At 43.7% G+C, this 19,243-nt stretch overlaps 1 protein-coding gene across 3 annotated transcripts in view; it reads left to right on the top strand.

Moving 5' to 3' along the window:
• The window catches only part of ttc28 (tetratricopeptide repeat domain 28), a 502,085-nt gene that overhangs the window by 30,930 nt on the left and 451,912 nt on the right, over positions 1-19,243 (top strand). For all 3 annotated transcript variants that reach the window (XM_055655876.1, XM_055655877.1, XM_055655878.1), the window contains exon 2: positions 11,847-12,131. In XM_055655876.1, coding sequence (XP_055511851.1) covers positions 11,847-12,131 — 285 coding nt within the window. The remainder of the gene's footprint in view (positions 1-11,846; positions 12,132-19,243) is intronic.

The raw sequence follows: 19,243 nt of genomic DNA, 5'->3' as shown, positions 1-19,243 counted from the left end.
TGCTGGCCAGGTTAAGTGCGTGGTATGTGGAGAGATTAGAGACGTCTAACTTGAGAAGACTGTAAATGAAAGGTGGAATTGAGAGATCTTATTGCCAAATGAAATTGGGCAGCAAGGCTATGAAGAAATAAATCCTATAAAATTCCCACATCTGTTTACAAATCATGAACTAAGGGCTTTCTCAATGCTACACTGGTAGAGAATGTGAACTACTATCTACCAACAAAAAATGAAACTGAACTGAAGTAGCTTTCATGGTTCTGCCCAAATCATGTTTAATAAGTAGCAGTTCACTTTCAGCACACAAACTCTCACAGATTCTTTGTTACTATCAAAGCAGATTGGGGATTGACTGCTGGGCCAGCCACGAGATACCTCCACTGTTCTTTGAAACAGTGGCCTTTCCACATTCACCTGGGAGGGAGCCGGAGACGTTATCACCAAACTAACAGTGTTCTCTCCGTATTGTCGCCATTTGGTGCTTCAATATCTGAAGCGGGATTTGAACCTGGGAATCCTGATACTGGAGGTAGAAGGAGACACAGCTGACACGTGCATGGCTGCTCTTGCTGGGATCGTGAGACAATTTGAATAATTTAAAGAATGCAGAAATGGGTATTTCACCAGGCCCTCAATTAGGCTCCTCAAGCCTGCCGTTGGATGTGATCGTCAATAATTGATGCTGGTGTCATCTCCTCTCTGTGTCTCTTCTCCAGATCCTCTAATTCCTCAATTATTCAAATATTCATTGTCCTCCACCTTGTTTATATATCTCCTGCTCTGGCCTCCACCATTCGTAGGGCAGAGAGTTCTAGGAATTCCTTGGAATAATCATTTAGCTTGGGTAATAGAAATTAAGATTTCAGGGTCTTTAACTCTGGCATATTCTATTGTTATACTTCAGACGATCTTCAAACAAACTTCATTCTGATAAAATAGCAAAATAAATGTTTTAATTAGCCTCTATCTCCCATGATCAACTTTCAGCATCAGAATATCATGAAGGAGATCATGAGATGCAGAACTAACAATATTTCCCTTGCCACTCAAAGCAAAGTGCTGGAGAAACTCAGTGGGTCAGGCAGCATCCATGGAGGGAATGGACAGAGGATGTTTTGAGTCGGATCCCTTTTTCAGATTGATCTGTGTGATGAAGGGCCCCGACTGAAATCGTTACCTGAGCATTTCTCTCCACAGATGCTGCTTGACCTGCTGAGTTCCTTCAACGCTTTGTGTTTTGCTCAAGATTGCAGCATCTGCAGTTTCTTGTGTCTCCCTTGCCGTATAGTTCATGACTTCCTGTTGGGTGGCCATCAGATTATCTTGTTCACGTTTACTCTGAATGGTAACAGGTCATAGTGCTCAGACTTCGGGTAGCTTGAAAGCACACGCAAAGAATAGAATTATATTGAAGGAAAATGACTTGTGCACTACATAATTGCACACTTGTTCAGGATCACAGCATTTATATATTTTGGCTAGGTGACTATGTCATTCTTGATGCAGCTGGAACGTTGCATATGTCTCAAGCGGAACGGGGTTAATTTAGGAAGAAGTGAAAAACAGTGAATTAAAATGCTTTTGGATAAGAAGACACCAGTGTGTCCTGGTCTAAGCACATTGACCATGCAGCCAAGAAAGCATGCCAACATCTCTACTTCCTCAGAAGACGAGGGACATTTGACAGCAAGACAGTAAAGACATTACAGAGTTGTGGATGTAGCCCAGTCCATTGCACAAGCGGCCTTCTTTATTGATGCAGCCTCTAACACGCCTACTGAAACATGACTATATATTGCGCACCCGTTGTCAAACATGCGATCATTAATATCAATAACATCAAGCAAAGCTCATCACTGTTTTCCACAGATTGCATTGATTTTAGTGTCCATCATCAATCCAAATTCTGCGGATTGCATCAATTTTAATGTGAATCTTTAATCTATTTGTTTAAAATGTATTTATTCTGGAGTATCCAGGCTGGTTGAAGAAATTGTTTGAAAGCGTGAAAAAGTGTCTGCCGATTAACTGGAGAATGCACACAATGCCATCTCTCTCGGAAGTCAGCTAAGCTGGGTATCCCTGGAACCCACACAAGCACATTGGAATTGTTCTCAGAATGCATGTAACCAAAGTTCATTTTATTTCAGCGATATTTTGCTCGAGTGAGATCATATGAAATGAATGCATCCGAAGTGCCACTGTTTGGGGGCGTGGCCACACTCTGTATTTGACAGGAAAGTCAACTTAATATGAAAGAGAAAGTTTATTAGCTAAGCAGCCTAGATTAGTGTTTTTTTAAATGAACCTTGCTGTAAATGTTAGTTAACAATGTTTTTCTTTTGAAAAATGCATCTCTTAATTGCAGTCAGCGCTGTGGGTAAAATTCTTCCCAGTTTACTGTTGGCATCTGTCCATAACTAACAAAAATGCTTGGAAATGAATCTCGGGCGCTCTGACAGACCCCAGCAGTTACTGTGCACTTCAAAGAAATAATTGTTCCAATGACATGGTCTTAAAGCAGAAACAAACATTCAGGAATATATGGAGTTGCAGATAGCCTTGAGTTTGCCAGGTCTGTAGAATCAGTGGCTGTACCTGGTGGTATTTCCCATTTACTTGCTGGAAGAAGAGCAAGTCGATTTTTATGTGTAGGGTGTTACAAATTAAGTCAAGGGATTGGATCAATAGGCTACATTTATACAGCCACAGTCCCTTATACTATACACTGAGAATGATGGCAGTTTAGACACATGGGATCTATCCTATGTGTCCAAATCTGTCCAAATATATCATATCTGTCCAAATATATATTTTAACATTTGTGATTGTATCCGCATTTGTAGCTTCCTTTGGCAGTTCACTCCAGATATGGACGACTCCCTGAGTGAAAAAGTTTGTCTGATGTCCCTTTCCAATGTCTCCCATCTCACTTTCAGCGAGGATGAAGAAGGGTGAATGGCAGAATGAATTTGAACGGCTAAGGATCCTAATGCCCCCACTGCTTTACCTGAATCCGTTGTGAGCAGACCATGTGGGTTCATGTCAGGTTGGATCTTTAAGCTGGAGAAACGATCAGGATCAGGTCAGGTTGGCTCATGCAGGCATTCTCAGCTCAGCAATTTGCCAGGCAAGGCTGATTTTCTGAAGGCCGCCTCCTGCGCTCTGTCGTGAACAATATTTGGTGTTTCATTTTGAAGCAGATGAAAAGAGTGGGTCATCAAGAGTCAAATATGCTAAGTGTTTAATGGTCATATGCACTGGGATTGGCACAGTGAAATTTTTACTTGCTGCAACTTTCCAGGCACATTCAATGCAACTAATAAATATACAATCCATCATCAGTTTTACTAGTTAAACCATACCAGATGGTGCAAGCCAAAGTACGTAATGCAGCCTCAGGGCAAAGTCGGATGATGGGTGTGGGTTGTTGTTCAGGGCGGTTGTTGGGAAGGGGCTGCTCCTCAACCTGCAGGTTGCCTTCCTCACCAAACCTTCCTGCTGATGATAGCAGTGAGATGAGAGCGTGGCCAGGGTGGTGTGATAACATTAGTGCCTCCAAGAACGGTTCATCTTCCCCGTTGTTATCAGACTATTGAATGATCCTATCATAAGCTAAGATTGTAGTCCTGATCTCCCAACCTATGACTTTACATCCCTTACACTTTTTTAAAATCTATATTTTCACTGTAACTGCAATGCTATAATACTGTAGCTATATTCTGCACTCTAATTTTTTTAAAAATTTACTCTACCTGTTGTACTTGTGTTCCTCCCCCACTGCGGGGGGAGGAGGGGGGGAGTGGTGGAGGGGTGAGGGGGGGAGTGGTGGAGGGGTTTATTGTGGTTTATCGTACCATTTATGAGAGCTTTTTGGAATCTGTTGTCTGGCCGGCAATTGCCCAAGCCTGGGCTTGCTGGATCCCTGATCGTCACTCCTTGGCCTTCTCTGCTGGTAGGGAAGAGTATCAGGTTAGTTTCTATTGCCATGACTTTGATGTTGTTTGTTCTCAGATGCTGAGTCTGATTACTGGAAGTTCACATCTGTTTATGTTCTGGGTCCCTAAGAACACACGACATTCAAGGAGGAGTACGCTGGAAGTCCTTGGCCTTGTTCTGCCAATCACTGTGATTATGGCTAGTCCTCTCTCTTACCACAATATCCCTCAGTTCCCTGATGACAAGAGCCGGCTCAGTGTAACCTTTAATAAACGTGGTAATGAAGCTCCATAGCCCCCTCCCTGGAGGCAAACTCCAAAAATGCAAAATGCTCTGCAAAAATAAATTTCTCCTCTCCATTGTCTGAAGTCCCACACCTTTTCCTGCCAGATAAAAGTTTGTTGGTTTGTAGATCAAGCAATTGATTGGTCCCCTCATCAGCTGGAGTATGGTCCTGACCTCCCATCAATGTTATTTGAATTTTCTTTGAACCTGGACTGAGTGCTGTACACTTTATCCTTCATCTGTGCACAGTGGAGGGGCTTGATTATATTCATGTATAATCTTTTCTTTGACTGGATAGCATGCAGACAAAACCTTTCCATTGGACCTCGGTAAACTAAACTAGAAGTAGTCTCACTCTCCTCTTCCTTGTCAGTCCCCATCAGAATGTTTTGAAGAAATTCTGAAGAAGGGTCCTGACCCAAAACGTCACCTATCCATGTTCTCCAGAGATGCTGCCTGACCCGCTGAGTTACTCCAGCACTTTGTGTAAAAAATGTTGAAGTTGCATTGGAATTGTCTTTGATCCCTTTAAACTGCATTAATCCCCAGTGAGGGTGCCTGCACATAGTTTCATGTCGTGCACAGAGCAGATAGCGTGAAGACTGAGACCTGAGTTCAGGCCTGCCTGTTTACACATCGTGCCTATTAAAAAATCTGTTCTTTCTCATAGCTCTCTCATTGCCTTTTAAAGCTATTTCTAGGTTCTACTTTATTAATGGTTTATGGCAGAAAATCCAACATTCTAGCCACCCTCTGTTTAAGGATTTTATTGACAAAAATAATGTTCAATTCTTTCTAAACTTATCTTAAATTTGGACTCCTTTGTCAAAGGAACAGATGGAAATAATTTATTTCAAGCCTTTTATAACCTTCATCTTGAAGCCCTCAATTTGGCACACCTTGATCCACTCAAAGGACAAAAGCTTTTTGAGCTCTTCTTCATAATTAACCCCTTATGTCTGAAAAAAATCTTGGCACGTCAAACCTGCCACATTTCTCTCAGTGCAGAATACTGCAGATACTGGAAACCTAACATCAGAATAAAGTACTGAGCATACTTATCAGGTCAGGCACAGGGTGAGAAACCTAGTGAATGTTTGAGGTGGGTGACTTTTAATTGGATTCCGATGTCACTGACCAGAAATGTGAACTCTTTCTTCTGTGCAGATGCTATCAAACCTGCTGAGTATTTCATGTATATTTTGTTTTAATTGCAATTCGCTTTAGCGTTTGTATGCTATTCCTAAATCGGGGTGTGCCAACCACAGGTTTGGATGTTAACTTGAAGATAGACACGAAATGGTGGAGTAACTCAGCGGGACAGGCAGCATCTCTGGAGAGAAGGAATGGGTGATGCTAGCTTGTTGACTTTATACCCAACAATATTTAAATACTCTGTTATTTTAGACATCAATGTTTCTGCCCATTAATTACTAATCATTGAATCACATTTACCTCATTACTCCTGGCAGCATAAACTAAATAATATTTTGGTGAAAATGTACACGGAGAGAATGTAATCCTCAAACCAGGCCTCTAATCAAGAGACAAAAGGGTTATTTCACATCACGGCCTAGTGTTGAATACAAATGCACAATGTGTATTGCACCATCCCTCTCATACTTAGACAGGGCAGATAGGGATGAACCTTACAACTGTGTGTAGCCAGCAGCTTCTATTATGCACCTGTCTGATTTATGTTTCTCCGACTACTGCTTTTCTCACTTGCCGATAAAGTGGAAATTCAACCCACACTTTCTGCGTGCAGTACTTTTCATCATTCTATCGGCATGCTTTGACAAGTCCAGATATCCATCAAATGTACTTAGAACACAAAGTGTTGGAGTAACTCAGCGGCTCAGTCTGAAGAAGGGCCCCGACCAGAAACGTTGCCTATCCATGTCCTCCAGAAATGTTGCCTGGCCCGCTGAGTTACTCCAATACCGTGAGTTCCATGCACAATTCCAGCATCTGCAACTCTTTATGCCAACATCGAACGTACAGTGGGCAGAATCCTACCCTGGCTTAAATCACTGGAGCTCAGTGATGACCAGTCAGTCGGATGCCATAATGGTCGTGTCCAGCAGCTTCAAGAATGAGTGTCCTTTCCCCCTTTTGCTGTTCACAAAGAGTTCTCACTGTCAATCTTTGCACTGTCAGATGCTGTATTGATCCTGTGCTTGTATGGATATCGGGCGAAGATTCAATGGGCTTCGTTCAGGTGTCCTCAGCTGCCTCCCTGCATGGGTTGGCCCACAGATTGATCACTTGGCGGAGGAAAACAGAAAGGACGCAGTGCTTGTAGACTTGGATCCCAGTGAGAGTCATTACTGCTGGTTCAGACGAGGAGTAGAGACCCTGAGAAAGAAGCAGGGCTGTGCCGAGCCTTGGCGTTCGTTCGCTGGTCCTAGGGCTGAATGCACAGAGTAACTGCAGCTGGAAGTCATTAGAGCAAATGGAATTCCTAGAATCCAGCGCTGGTGGCTGAGTGTGTCAGCGCTGGCGTTGGAGAGCAGTGCCTGCTCTTTCTCAAACTCCCTGCTGAACAAACAGAGCCTACTCCACTTAGTTTGGAAGAGCAGTTGCTTACTAGACATTTTAGTTGTGTCAGTGTATGACAGGAATTTAATGGAACATTTACTTTGTGATAAATATGTCGGTGCTGCTCCTGCGCTATCACAAGGACAGAAGGACGGAGCCAGAGAGAGCCAGCCTCCTCCACTTGGGCCGACCTCGTCCTGGCTTCAGCTCTACATTCCTGCCTGCTCCCCGTAACCCTCTATTAACCCCCCCCCCCCCCCCCCAGTCTGAATGTTCCCAGCCTTAAATACACTGAAAGACAGCCTGCACAGCTCTCTGGGGTGGAGACTGATCTCCCCACATGCGAGAGAGGCATGAGGTGACCCCGAGGATCTTCATATCCGCAGATCCTGTAACTCGAGTCCGCTCTCCCGCTCCATCCCCATATCTGTTACTCCCGTCCCAGTCCACAAGCAATTGGATCTGTTTTGAATGTACGCAAGGTCCAGGTTTTTGCAGGAGAAACGTACAAAGGCCAACTAAGTAAAGATTTCCCCGCTTGTATCCGTGATAAATAGTTGACCCTCCTTTTCTTAAACTGTGCACCAGTTCCAGACTCTCTCACTACTGGGAGTAGCATGTGCCCGGCCTGCCTCATTCAGAATCTTCCATGTCGATGTAATCACCTCAGGTGCCTTTAAAGCTCCAGATAATATGGGTGGCATTGGCCAGAGAGGACCCTGTATCTCTCTCCCTACCTGCCTGTGTCTCTGCCTGTCTGCCTGTCTGCCTGGTCCCCTCAGCTTTTGCCTGTCTGCACCCTGTCTGTCTGCTTGTGTCTCGCCCTCTGTCTGTCCACCTGCCTTTCCTCCTCCTCCTCTCTCCTGCCCTGTCGGATGCAGATTCACCCCGGAGAGATAGTGAAGAGACTCTGGCCTTCTGCCAAAACAACTGGAGTGAAAGGAAAGTAATCCAAATGTTAGCAGGTAGCTGAAATACAGTGATTGCTGATTATTTACTTAAAATTCTGGCTTCTGGATCTGGAGATACTTTATATTCGAGCAGGTCAGACGTTTTTGATGTCACGTTCAGATGCTCTGGGATTGGGCTCACATCCACTCTCTATCTCCAGCATATCTCAGCAAATTTACTTTAACAGCAAACTTATATTGGAATCACAGCGGACTTCAACAGCAATTTCCTGGGAATTGCAGCAGTTTTATATATTGCATATAGTTTACAGGCCAAAACCAGACTCTTTGATCCAGCAAGTGTATGCCAGCGTATATGCAAAGCATGATATTTTATATAAATATTTGGCAGTGTTTAATCAATGAGATTAGACTGTTGTAAACCAGCCCCATAACAGTCAGTACAGTTTCACAACCTCTGCACAAACCTTTACAGTGTTTACAGTGGGCATGGGTTCTCTGTTTATAGTTTGCCCTGAACAAATTCTGATGATAAATGCCAATGTCAGTGAGTAAAATGTTTGTTTGAGGTGCTGTGTGCTCCTGGTGTTATGTGGGTGTGTCAATATCAGCACACATCTTTGCTATATATTGAAGTGACTGCAAGGAAGATATCTGAAAATAGATAGAAAGTTAGACACACAGAGCTGGAGCAACTCAGCAGGTCAGGCAGCACCTCTGGAGAAGTTTCAGTTCGGGACCCTTCTTCAGTCTGAACTAGTACCAGTGAATGTCAGGCAGGGAGTGTGAAGAACATTGGGGAGCGAAGCGTTGTTTTAAAAAAAAAACAAAAAAAAAACACTTTTATCTGTGATGTTATGTATTGCATCTGTGTGATCAGGATACATTTTCATTATGACCTTTAAGCTTGTAAAGTGCATGTTTAAATTTGGAAATTGATTGTGTGAAGTGGACTTCCAGTATAAGAATGTTCAGTGTGGGATATGAGGTGTACGTGTTGAACTATCCTGATGAGTTTCTGGAAAGAAAAAAAGCTGCTGAAGATACCTAGCTGGTACTTAGCAGGAATGTTATTTATGTCCCTCTCCACAGATGCTGTCTTCTTTGCTGAGTTTTTAAACATATTCTGTTGTTATTCCCACGATATTTAGAAATAAAGTAATTCCCATGTTCTTGAACATAATTGCTAAGTTCTTCATTGGACCTCTGTCTGGAGTATATGAAGGATGCTGAGAATTACATGCAAGGATTTCAATGACCTCCCGCAGTGAAACTGAATTTAAAAATTGACAAGCAGGGGGGAAAAAACTGTCTTGGATTTAAACAGTAATGGGGGAAGAAAACTCTGCATCCATGTAACCTCCCTACAGTAATCAGATATCATTGTTTCTTAAGAACACATTTGCTTCTTTTTAGCCATTGACATTAACAAAATAATCGACACTTGTGTTATACTATTAAATAATGTAACATGCAGACTGGGATTTTTAGCTTGCAGTAACAAAAATAAACTTATTGCTGTTAAAAAAAAAAAAGTTTTATTTCTGAAAATCCTGCAGGAAAAATAACTTTGTTTTTGTGTCTGAAACTCTCTAATCTCCTAACCCCCTTTCCCCCATTGACAGCATTGTCTCGATAACGTGATTATGGCGAACAACCTGTATACTCAATCAGGCTTTCACAGTATTTTCAACCTGACATATTTCTCATAAGCTCTCTTTCCACTTCATCATACTTTTGATCACTTTCATTATCCGTGAAACGCTGCCTTTGGTCACCCTGTCGTTCAGTGTTGTGGTGATGTACCCGCCCCTCCTTGGGTGTTCACAGGTTTGAGAATGAGTGCCATTCCCACCGTGTTAACTGACAAGATAACGGGTGTGAGCAAAGAGCTGCTGGGGAGAAAAATTAAAGATTAGTTTTATTAAAAAAGTTAATTAAAAATTGTTGTGATGTATTGTTGTGATGTTGCGAGCTCTAGGGGCTAGTGGAATCCAGGGATATGGGGAGAAGGCAGGCATGGGTTATTGATTGGGGACGATCAGCCATGATCACAATGAATGGCGGTGCTGGCTCGAAGGGCCGAATGGCCTCCTCCTGCACCTAGTTTCTATGTTTCCGTGTATTTGGGGTAAGTGAGTTGCAAAACAAAGCCGCGTGACAAAAGTTTAAAACCATTGTCAAGAGAGTTTTATTCTCATGTGTCCTAGATAGGACAATGAAATTCTTACTCGCTGCAGCACAACAGAATATGTAAACAAAATACAAAACGGACGTATAATACATTTCCAAATGCAACAACATCAATTTTACACTAACAAAAGCAGCGTTACCCACTGTTAAATAGATCATTTGTTGAACATGTGCTACCGTTGTTTCTGGCATTAAATGGTGGTGGGTTTTCTTTGCATTAGCAACGGTTGTGTTTCAAAAGAACAGTAATTGGATGAAGTGCTTTGAAGTGTTCCAAACAATGTGCTATTTAAGTGCACTTTAGAAAGAAACATGCTTTCAAAGCTTGTTGTGTTGCAGTTCCGTGCATCTCTTTAGTTCAGCCCGTGACTGGATGAGCAGTTAAAAATGTAATTGCTGTAAATCCTCCTCTTGATCTTCTCACGTGGGAGGGTGAGAACCGTGTACATCAAAACAGATGAATCCGTCTCATCTGAAAGGCTGAAAGGTCATTGATTCTCTGCACCCCGACATGCAGTCTCTCGTTGTTCAAAGTGGGGCCAGCTGGTGGTGTTGGGGGCGTAGTTTAGTTGCTATGGTGTAGCTATTGGTTGCCATGGCATTTTGACGATTTAATTGGTAATGCTGTACATCGTTTTAAGTTAATGAGGAGAGTAATTTATCTGTGTCTGATCCCTAAAGTGCCGTGTATCCTTGATAGGCTGTCACTGACTATTTTAAAGATGTCTGATTTTGTGGACATCGAAAGTTGTAAAACTAAAAGTCAAATTGGATCTCCAAAAATAGCCTGAGGATTGCAATCCAGTGCCAGTTCTTCCTCCTGAAGATCTGTGCAGCAGTGTGTGCATTAAATTGACATGTTGTCTGTTGGCAGTGGAAAATGGAATTGCCAGAAAGATCTTACCTTGATTGACCAGTTTCAAATCAACAGGTTCAGGGCCAACACCATTCTTTCAGGACATTGAACATCAAGTTTCAGTTTATTTCCAGACTGGGTGTTGTCTTCACTTGTTGGGAGATGATGGGCAGAACCAGCGGGTAGCAGGGAGCGTGGAGATCCGGAGGGATAGGAATTGGCGAGAGGAGGAGTCAGCTCGTGGTTTGACCCAAAATGCTGGAGTAACTCAGTGGGACAAGCAGCATCTCTGGAGAGAAGGAATCGGTGACGATTTCTGGCCGAGAATCTCGGCTCCTATTTACCAAACGTCACCCATTCCTTCAAAAAGTCTCCAGTCGCCAAGGAAGATGCTGCTTGTCCCGCACAAGTGAGTGAAAACCCACTCCAGCGGAGCACTTTTGTGCCTAACCCCTGAGTTCGTGTGTAACCCCAGGATTAAGTGCTCTGCTGATCTGCTACCAGAAACCACAGTTCTGAAAGGACAGAATCACGCTTGAAGCTCATAATTTGTCTCCCTCCCCGATCAGCTCCTATTTAAATAAGGGGAGGATTCAGTCAGTGGAACTTCCCTGCATCAACTGCAGCCTCAGCTCATGGAGGCATAGAGTGATGCAGCGTGGAAACGGGTCCTTCGGCCCAACTGCCAACATGTTCCAGCTACACTGGCCTGCGTTTGGTTCATGTCCCTCCAAAGCCTGTCCTATCCATGTACCTGTTCAAATGTTTCTTAAACGTTGGGATAGTTCCAGCCTCAGCCACCTCCTCTGGCAGCTTGTTCCATCCATCCACCCACCACCCTTTGTGTGAAAAAGTTATCCCTCAGATTCCTATTAAATCTTTTCCCCTTCACCTTAAACCTATGCCCTCTGGTCCTCAATTCACCTACTCTGGGCAAGAGACTCTGTGCATCTACCCGTCACTCATGGACCATAAAGTTTGCGTGTGATGTCAAGATGAACAGACCTTGATGAATAGACCTGGGGATGTCCATGGGACCAAACCCAGTAAGAACTGACCCATGGGAATAGAAACATCGTTGTTTTGAATGAAAGCACTGACGATTTTTTTTTCTGTTACAGAGCTCGGTCTTTGAAGAGAGCTTAATGCGGAGAATCTCTGGCAGCAGCAGTGTGCACACTCTCAGCAAGGCTGCCTTCATCGAGAAGGTGCGGGAGAGCAACGCAGCGTGTCAGAGCGGAGACTTCACCACTGGCCTGCAGCTCTACACTGAGGCCATAGCCGCCGACCCCCAGAACTGCATTCTGTACAGCAACCGGTCGGCCGTGCTGGTGAAAGTGAACGAGTACGAGAGAGCACTGGATGATGCTGTCAAAGCACGACTCCTGAACCCCAAATGGTCAAAGGTAGGTCTGTCTCCTCCAGCTCTCCAATCCACGGGTGGCTTCTGCTGTCTGTCTCTGGCTCGTCAGTCCTCTCACACCAAACCTGGCATCTGAATTTCACTCCAGTAACCACATTCAGTCAAGACTCTGACGAATGACTGAACATGGTTACTGGAGCTTGTGGCATGACACACATCTCCAGTTCTGCAGCGGCAGCGACCAGGAGCACCACAGTGCACGGTGGGATATTGTTAATGCTGAATGCAGTTAGGAAACGTGGCCATTACATGAGTGATTGGCACAGGTGTCGGGTCAGGAGAACAGTGAGAACTACAGCTGTGCTTGAGCTACTCATGACTAACATGGTGAAGTCCTCACCTTACAGTCACTGTGATCCTTCATGGGGGAAACATATTGGGAGCACCCATGAGTTAAGTGTCCGTGGGGTGAATTTTCCCAGTTGGTTGAAGAGCTCCATGATAATGAACTTATCATTGGGACTTTGGGCCCGGGCACACTTCCTGTTACACTGCAGCCTCTCAGATATCACGGCTGCGGGGAACTATAACATGATAGCAATGGGGATGGAGGGGGCACGTGGGTTCCTGACGGCTGTACAAAGGTACTGACTCTCCCCCACTGGATAAGAATTGGATGTTAATGATGTATTTACTGCCAAATGAACTCTGTCTCACATCTGTTCATACAGTGGAATTTCTTAATGTTTTAACAATATTTATTTATCATCTCTGACAGTTTCTGGGTATTCAAATTCAAAATGTTCACCTGCATATTCCGTCCCAGCACTGTTAATGTGTGATATTTGTGCAGGTCCACAGTTTTAGGTGTATTGTTTGCGTGTACACTGAGATTTGGCAGTGACGTGGTCTGACAGGTCGGTGTGTGGAACAGCAGAGGGTCCAGTCAGGGGAAGCTCTGGATATTCACATGCACAAAATGAACGCTGGGTGATTGAATCATGCGTTCACACAGTGCAGAAATAGGCCCTTCAGCCATCTACGTATGCACTGCCCATCAGCCACCGACAACGTTTCAATTCTCCTCACCTTTCCACCAACCCGCTCCAGATTTTACCACGCACTTGGGGTGATTTACAGTGGGCAGTTTATATGCCAACCAGCATATCTTTGATGGAAGCCCACCTGGTGAGAGGGAGAAAGTGCAAGCTCCGCGCAGGCAACACCGGAGAGCAGAATTGAACCCAGGTCGCTGGAGACGTGAGGCATCTCCTTGTTGTTCCACCCATACACAGGAGCCTATGCTCGTGTCTAGTTGAATCAGCAAAATAACCCTGAGTGTCTCATGCCAGCGTGGGCCTCGGCTTCAGAACAAGATACAGGATGTCACAAGGATACAAGTTGAGTTGTTGCTGCTCAACACCCGTGTGTATTGTCCTTCTCCTGTCTCGAAAATTCAGGCAAGTATAATTCCACAGCAAATCACAAAGTACTGGAGGGTCTTGACCCGAAACGCCACTCATTCCTTCTCTCCAGAAATGCTACCTGTCCCTGCTGTGTTACTCCAGCATTTTGTGTCTATCCTAAGAGCTGGAGAACCTCAGTGGGTCAGGCAGCATAGGTGGAGAGAATGTACAGACCATGTTTCAGGTTGGAACTCTTCTTCAGACTGAAGTATAATTCCATGGCTGCCTTGCTGAGGATGATGATACTTTGGACAGATTATGTTGGGATGCTGGACGTTCACGAGGTACCAGGAAAGAGTAAAACTCTGCACACGGTGTGGGGGAGCCGACAAAGTCAGAAACTTGTGTCAAAGGGTTTGACTTCGGAGGGAGGCGGAGAAAATCATGGACTCTGTATTCTTCAAAGGTAATGACTTGAAAGGGATTTTAACCTTGAAAGCTGTGGAATAGGTTAAGTCTCAAAATTGGTTCGAATTAACATGCTGCTCTCAGGGCCCAAGCATGTATCAGGAAACACTTACCATTCTGAAACATCACCAGCACTGGGAGTAATTTCAGATAGTTGGATATAACCGCAAAGCTGCGAGCTGTGAGGGTGGATATCAAGGTTTCTGTGGAAGGCTATGATAGGTATGGGCGGCAACCATTTAATTGTCTTTCGAACTTTCATGCTCCAAGTATGGAATATTTAGCTTTTCTGATCAATAACAGTACAGCTATGACTGTTCAGAATGTCCTAGGATTACTGTAAGTTGTCATATGCAACCCATTAGTATCCATTGTAGTTCCCATACTGATTGCCAATTCTTGGGCGTTCTGCCATCAACCTGAAATCAACACATTTACCCTTTTATTTATGACCTCGTTTCCAGATTTCCTTGCAAGAATGTGTTTAAGCTGAGAACAGTGCTGCCAAGTGTTCAGAACAACACATTACTTCACGAGCCAATTACTTTTTCTGTGATCGTTTAGCTAGGCTAAATCTCCAGCCATGTGTTGAAAGTTACAGTCCCTTTTGTGGACTGTTTCATCTGCGTCCTTCCCCTGCTTCCGTTTTGTTGTTCTATTGTATTTTCGGATGTTACTCCATTCCAGTATATTTGAGAATCTCAGAGTCTGTCATGTTGGGCTTCACTCTGATGAAGGTATCAACCTGGGCAAATTCTGTCGCAGTCATTACTACCATGTCTTTTTTTTTTGATCTTCAATATCTGATCAACCTTTTCGTCCTGCCCCTGGGTGTGCTATGTGCTTGTATTTGCCTGTTGTGTCTGATGCCCTTGGGTCATGTTGCTGGATCCTTGTCATCAGTCTCGGACGCCGGACGCTGCGTGCATGGATGAAGGTCGGTTTCAACAGCGACACCAGCTCGCAGCTCAGTATTACGTTTCATCTGTCCTTACTGCCACTATTCTTCTGAACAGTGGGGAGGATGTTTCCACTCGCGGGAAAGTCTAGACCTAGAGGTCATAGCCTCAGAATTAAAGGACGTTCCTTTAGGAAGGAGATGAGGAGAAATTTCTTCAGTCAAAGGGTGATGAATGTGTAATTCTTTGGCACAGAAGGCTGTGGAGGCCAAGTCAGTGGATATTTTTAAGGCAGATAGATTCTTGATTAGTACAGGTGTCAGAGGTTATGGGGAGAAGGCAGGAGAATGGGGTTAGGAGGGAGAGATAGATCAGCCATAATTGAATGGCATAGACTAGATGGGCCAATAGGGCTAATTCTACTTATTCCTTATGACATCTTACTGCTTTTCACCATTGTTCATTATTTTAGACCTGTACAGCCAGGTAGGTTAGAGGCAGGTACTATTTCAATGTTTAAGAAACATTTAGACATGTATATGGATAGGATAGATTTAGAGGGTTATGGGCTAAACACAGACAGGTGGGACTATTGTAGGTGGGACATATTAGTCGGCGTGGGCATGTTGGGCCAAAGGGCTTGTTTCCACACTGTATGACTCTATGACTCTACAGCCCTATATTCCATTGTAATGCATCAATTGAAATATGTCATGATCCTGAATACTGTACGAGTTTTGCCATGACAGTCTCCCACTTGTCAGGTTTCTACCATTATGAGTCCAGCACCACTTCAGAGACATTTTCTGGAAGGAGCAGCATCCCTCGTTGGGATGATTTATCTGGGTAATTTTCTGCAGTACGTCATTCCATGCGTACACTATGAAAGTGAAATTTCCAGACTTGCTGACACTTGCATCGAACTAGGAGAAGCGACCCTGGCAGATGCCATCTCAGTGTCCAGTGCGAAGAAATGACTTCATGGGAAACCTCACTGACTGATATGAATGCGACAGCGTTGATCGTGGATGAACTGAATAAAATATTGATGCAGTTGCTTTTCTATAACACAACACCCACACACTACTTAAAAAAATCCTCAGTTATTTTGCGGTTCATTGGCAGCTTAGTATGAAGGTATGAATATTGTGCAGAGGGGGAGAAGGCTGTCCTCTTTGTGGTCACTAACCTGTCATCTGACTGGGGGAGCAGAGATGATTGAATGGCACTGACCTTGACAAGAAATATCTATCACTCACTGCAAGGCTGTCGGAAGTTGACAGGTCTAACCTTGGAGGCAGAGTTGTGCTGGACTGCTCGTCTATGCTGTCATTTGATGTGGAGATACAGATTCAAATCCTTTTGGTGTATTAAACAAGAACATACTTGTGTTTGTCTGATACCATCTTACATTGTAAAGCGTCTGGGAAGCACTGCCTGGAGCAGATTACTTAAGGGGTACAGCCATTGTTCTTACATTTGAGACATGGTCCTGTCGCTCACTTCCAAGCCTCTGTCGGGTTTAATTTCCTGCTTGCACCAGCGCTGGGATTCAATCCGCCCTCAGAGTGGATTGAAGTTTCCAACCAGGATGCTTGATGAATAAGTGTCTCCCTTTCATTACTCTAGAGGTTTGTAACAATTGCACACAAGGACTTTAGAAAATTGTTCATGATTACATTTCGAAGACGCAAAAGGCTGGAGTAACTCAGCAGGACAGGCAGCATTTAAGGTTACACAAAAAAGCTGGAGAAACTCAGCAGGACAGGCAGCATCTCTGGAGAGAAGGAATGGGTGACGTTTCGGTTCAATACCCTTGTTCAGAACCATGAAGAAGGGTTTCGGCCCGAAACGCCACTTATTTCCTTCGCTCCATAGATGCTGCTGCACCCGCTGATTTTCTCCAGCATTTTTGTGTACCTTCGATCTTCCAGCATCTGCACCTCCTTCTTGAACACCTTCTTCAGAACCCTTCTGAATAAGAGTCTCGACTCGAAACATCACCCATTCCTTCTCTCGAAAGATGCTGCCTGTCCTGCTGAGTTACTCCAGCTTTTTGCGTCTATCTTCGGTTTAAACTAGCATCTGCAGTTCCTTCCTACACACATGTTTAAACATCTGCAGCCTCCACAGCACTATAACGCCCTGCAACGCTGCGGCTCTGAGGCTGCTGATGCCCTCTGCTGGAAAACTCTGCCTTTGCACCTACATTTTGTGATCATTATGTCCTTCTGAGCATCTTATCTCCTCACTCGTGAAATGAATGACAGTACAAATTGACCTCTGGAGCTGGGGCACGCATTGGCAACGTAAATCAACCCGTTTGTTAATAGTGCATGTGTAGTTTTAAAACTTCCAAAACAACTAGAGTGAGAAGAAGCAGACCGCTCTGCAGGCAAGAGGGCTGGCCAGGATTGGGAGGGGCCTTATTAGGAGCACACAGGGTTTGTATTTGAGGTGTACACTTCTGCTTTCAGACACTCTACCTAATTAATTGTACTTTAGCTCACAGAGAAAAAACACACAATTGTAAGGAATGAAATATCTTTAATTGAGGAGCAGGAACCTATAGCAGCTGGAATTTGAAGTGGAGACAAATAAGGTTGAATGCCAATGAAGGGAGAAACGGGAGAAGTTGTTCAGGATAATGGTCTTTTATCAGAACTTCCTTTAATGCCTTTATCTTCAGCTGACATTTTGTGGAACAGGTATATTTTCTCTTTTTTGCTTCCATTCACTCTTCATTCTGCTAACCTGACACCAATCGACGATGCCTGCAACAAGCAGTATCTGACAGAGGGAGAATCTCTTCAGAGGGAGAATTGTGAGGATACATTGTTATCTTCTAAAGTATCCATTGGCTACCGGCAACCTGGAAATGTGGTTCGAGTCACAGCCGGGTATCTACAGTGAAAACCTCGTCAACCCTGCCACTGGAGTAGTAGGAACTGGGAGATTTTATTCTGCAATTTATCCCATCAGATGCATAACCATTTAATTTGAAAAGAACATACTCAAGTATTAAAAAGGTTATGGCCATTTTGGCTACTGGAAATTAGCATCTTGTTCCCCTGACCTGGAAATGCATTACAAAAAAGCTGTTCTTGGATTCAAAAGCCCATTTCTTAAGGGATTAACATTTTTATCTAGCCAGTGAAAATTATTCATTCAATATAACCCGCTATCTAATTTACTGAAATCATACCAACACGTGAGTACAATAGATGCCTCTTCTCGGAGCATGTGAAAGCATTGAGATTGATGCTTTATAAAACCCGTTCCGAGAGGTTGCGGATCTTGCAGTATTTTAAAACTATTACAAGTCTCTGCAAAGTCTGATCTTGTCCCAAGGAGGTATGCAATTTCTTGTATGTTTTCACTGTAAGGCCTCTGCAGCACTGCAATGTACATACTGGTATGGAGATACCAGATGCAAAGTTTGGTGGCCAGGTCTTCTTTATTTTTCTTCTGTTTTCTCCTGATCATGATGTGTTTTGGCCTGAAAATATAAGATCTAGACTATGAATGGAGATTTGTGGATGGCCCTGGTGTATGTGCCCACTGTCATCGACATCAGCTTCCCATTATGTCTGGCTATCTGAACGAGGAATGTTGTTAGCCAGACCATACTGTATAGACTGATATTATAATGGTTCATTTACAATTGAAACTTAAGAACTAAGCATTGTAGGACAGCACAGAGGGCAGCATTGTTAGAGCCCATCACAACGTCAGTGTGTTTTGTTATCTGAAGGAAAAAGTGGTCAATCTTCAGGGTCCTGTTATGTTTTGTTCTCATGCCCTTTTGCATCAAATTCAAATGTTCCAAAGCTTTCAACAATCCTTCTCCACTGCCCTCCAGCTCCGAAAGCAAACTTTACTTTGAAGTTCGACTGCTAATCTATCGTGAATCAAGACAATGTTACTGTTTTAGCATGTGGTAAAGTGCAGGCTGCTTGTGGGCTGTCCGAGGCTGATGCACAACATTACATGTGCTCTCTGCACATATTAAGGTCATGATGAAAGTCAGCCATGTGGGGTGAAGAGGTTCCAATGTGTTTACTCGCTCTGATACTTCACAAACCCTTGCATTTACTGGGCACTGTTCTCACTCACACATGCCTTCACACGAGGAATCGTTAGGCAGAAGAGCCTCCTTGAACCTGGAGTTAAAAATTGGAAGAGAAGATTTTTAATTTTATTCTAATTTTACCATTGCATGCGAAAGAAAAATAATGCATTTCATGACATCTCTACTGCTGTCTCAGTGGAACCACTGATTCCACCCACACACATTTTCTTGTCGTGTCTGTCTCTTGCATAAAAACACATGGAAATGGTTAAGGCAGAAATTAAATGTTGATAAGCAGCATGTTGTTCTC

The sequence above is a fragment of the Leucoraja erinacea genome, chromosome 25 (genome assembly GCF_028641065.1).
Source record: "Leucoraja erinacea ecotype New England chromosome 25, Leri_hhj_1, whole genome shotgun sequence".
NCBI lineage: Eukaryota > Metazoa > Chordata > Chondrichthyes > Rajiformes > Rajidae > Leucoraja > Leucoraja erinaceus.
The sequence above is the reverse complement of the archived record's forward strand: the minus strand, read 5'-3'. Positions and strand labels throughout refer to the sequence as shown.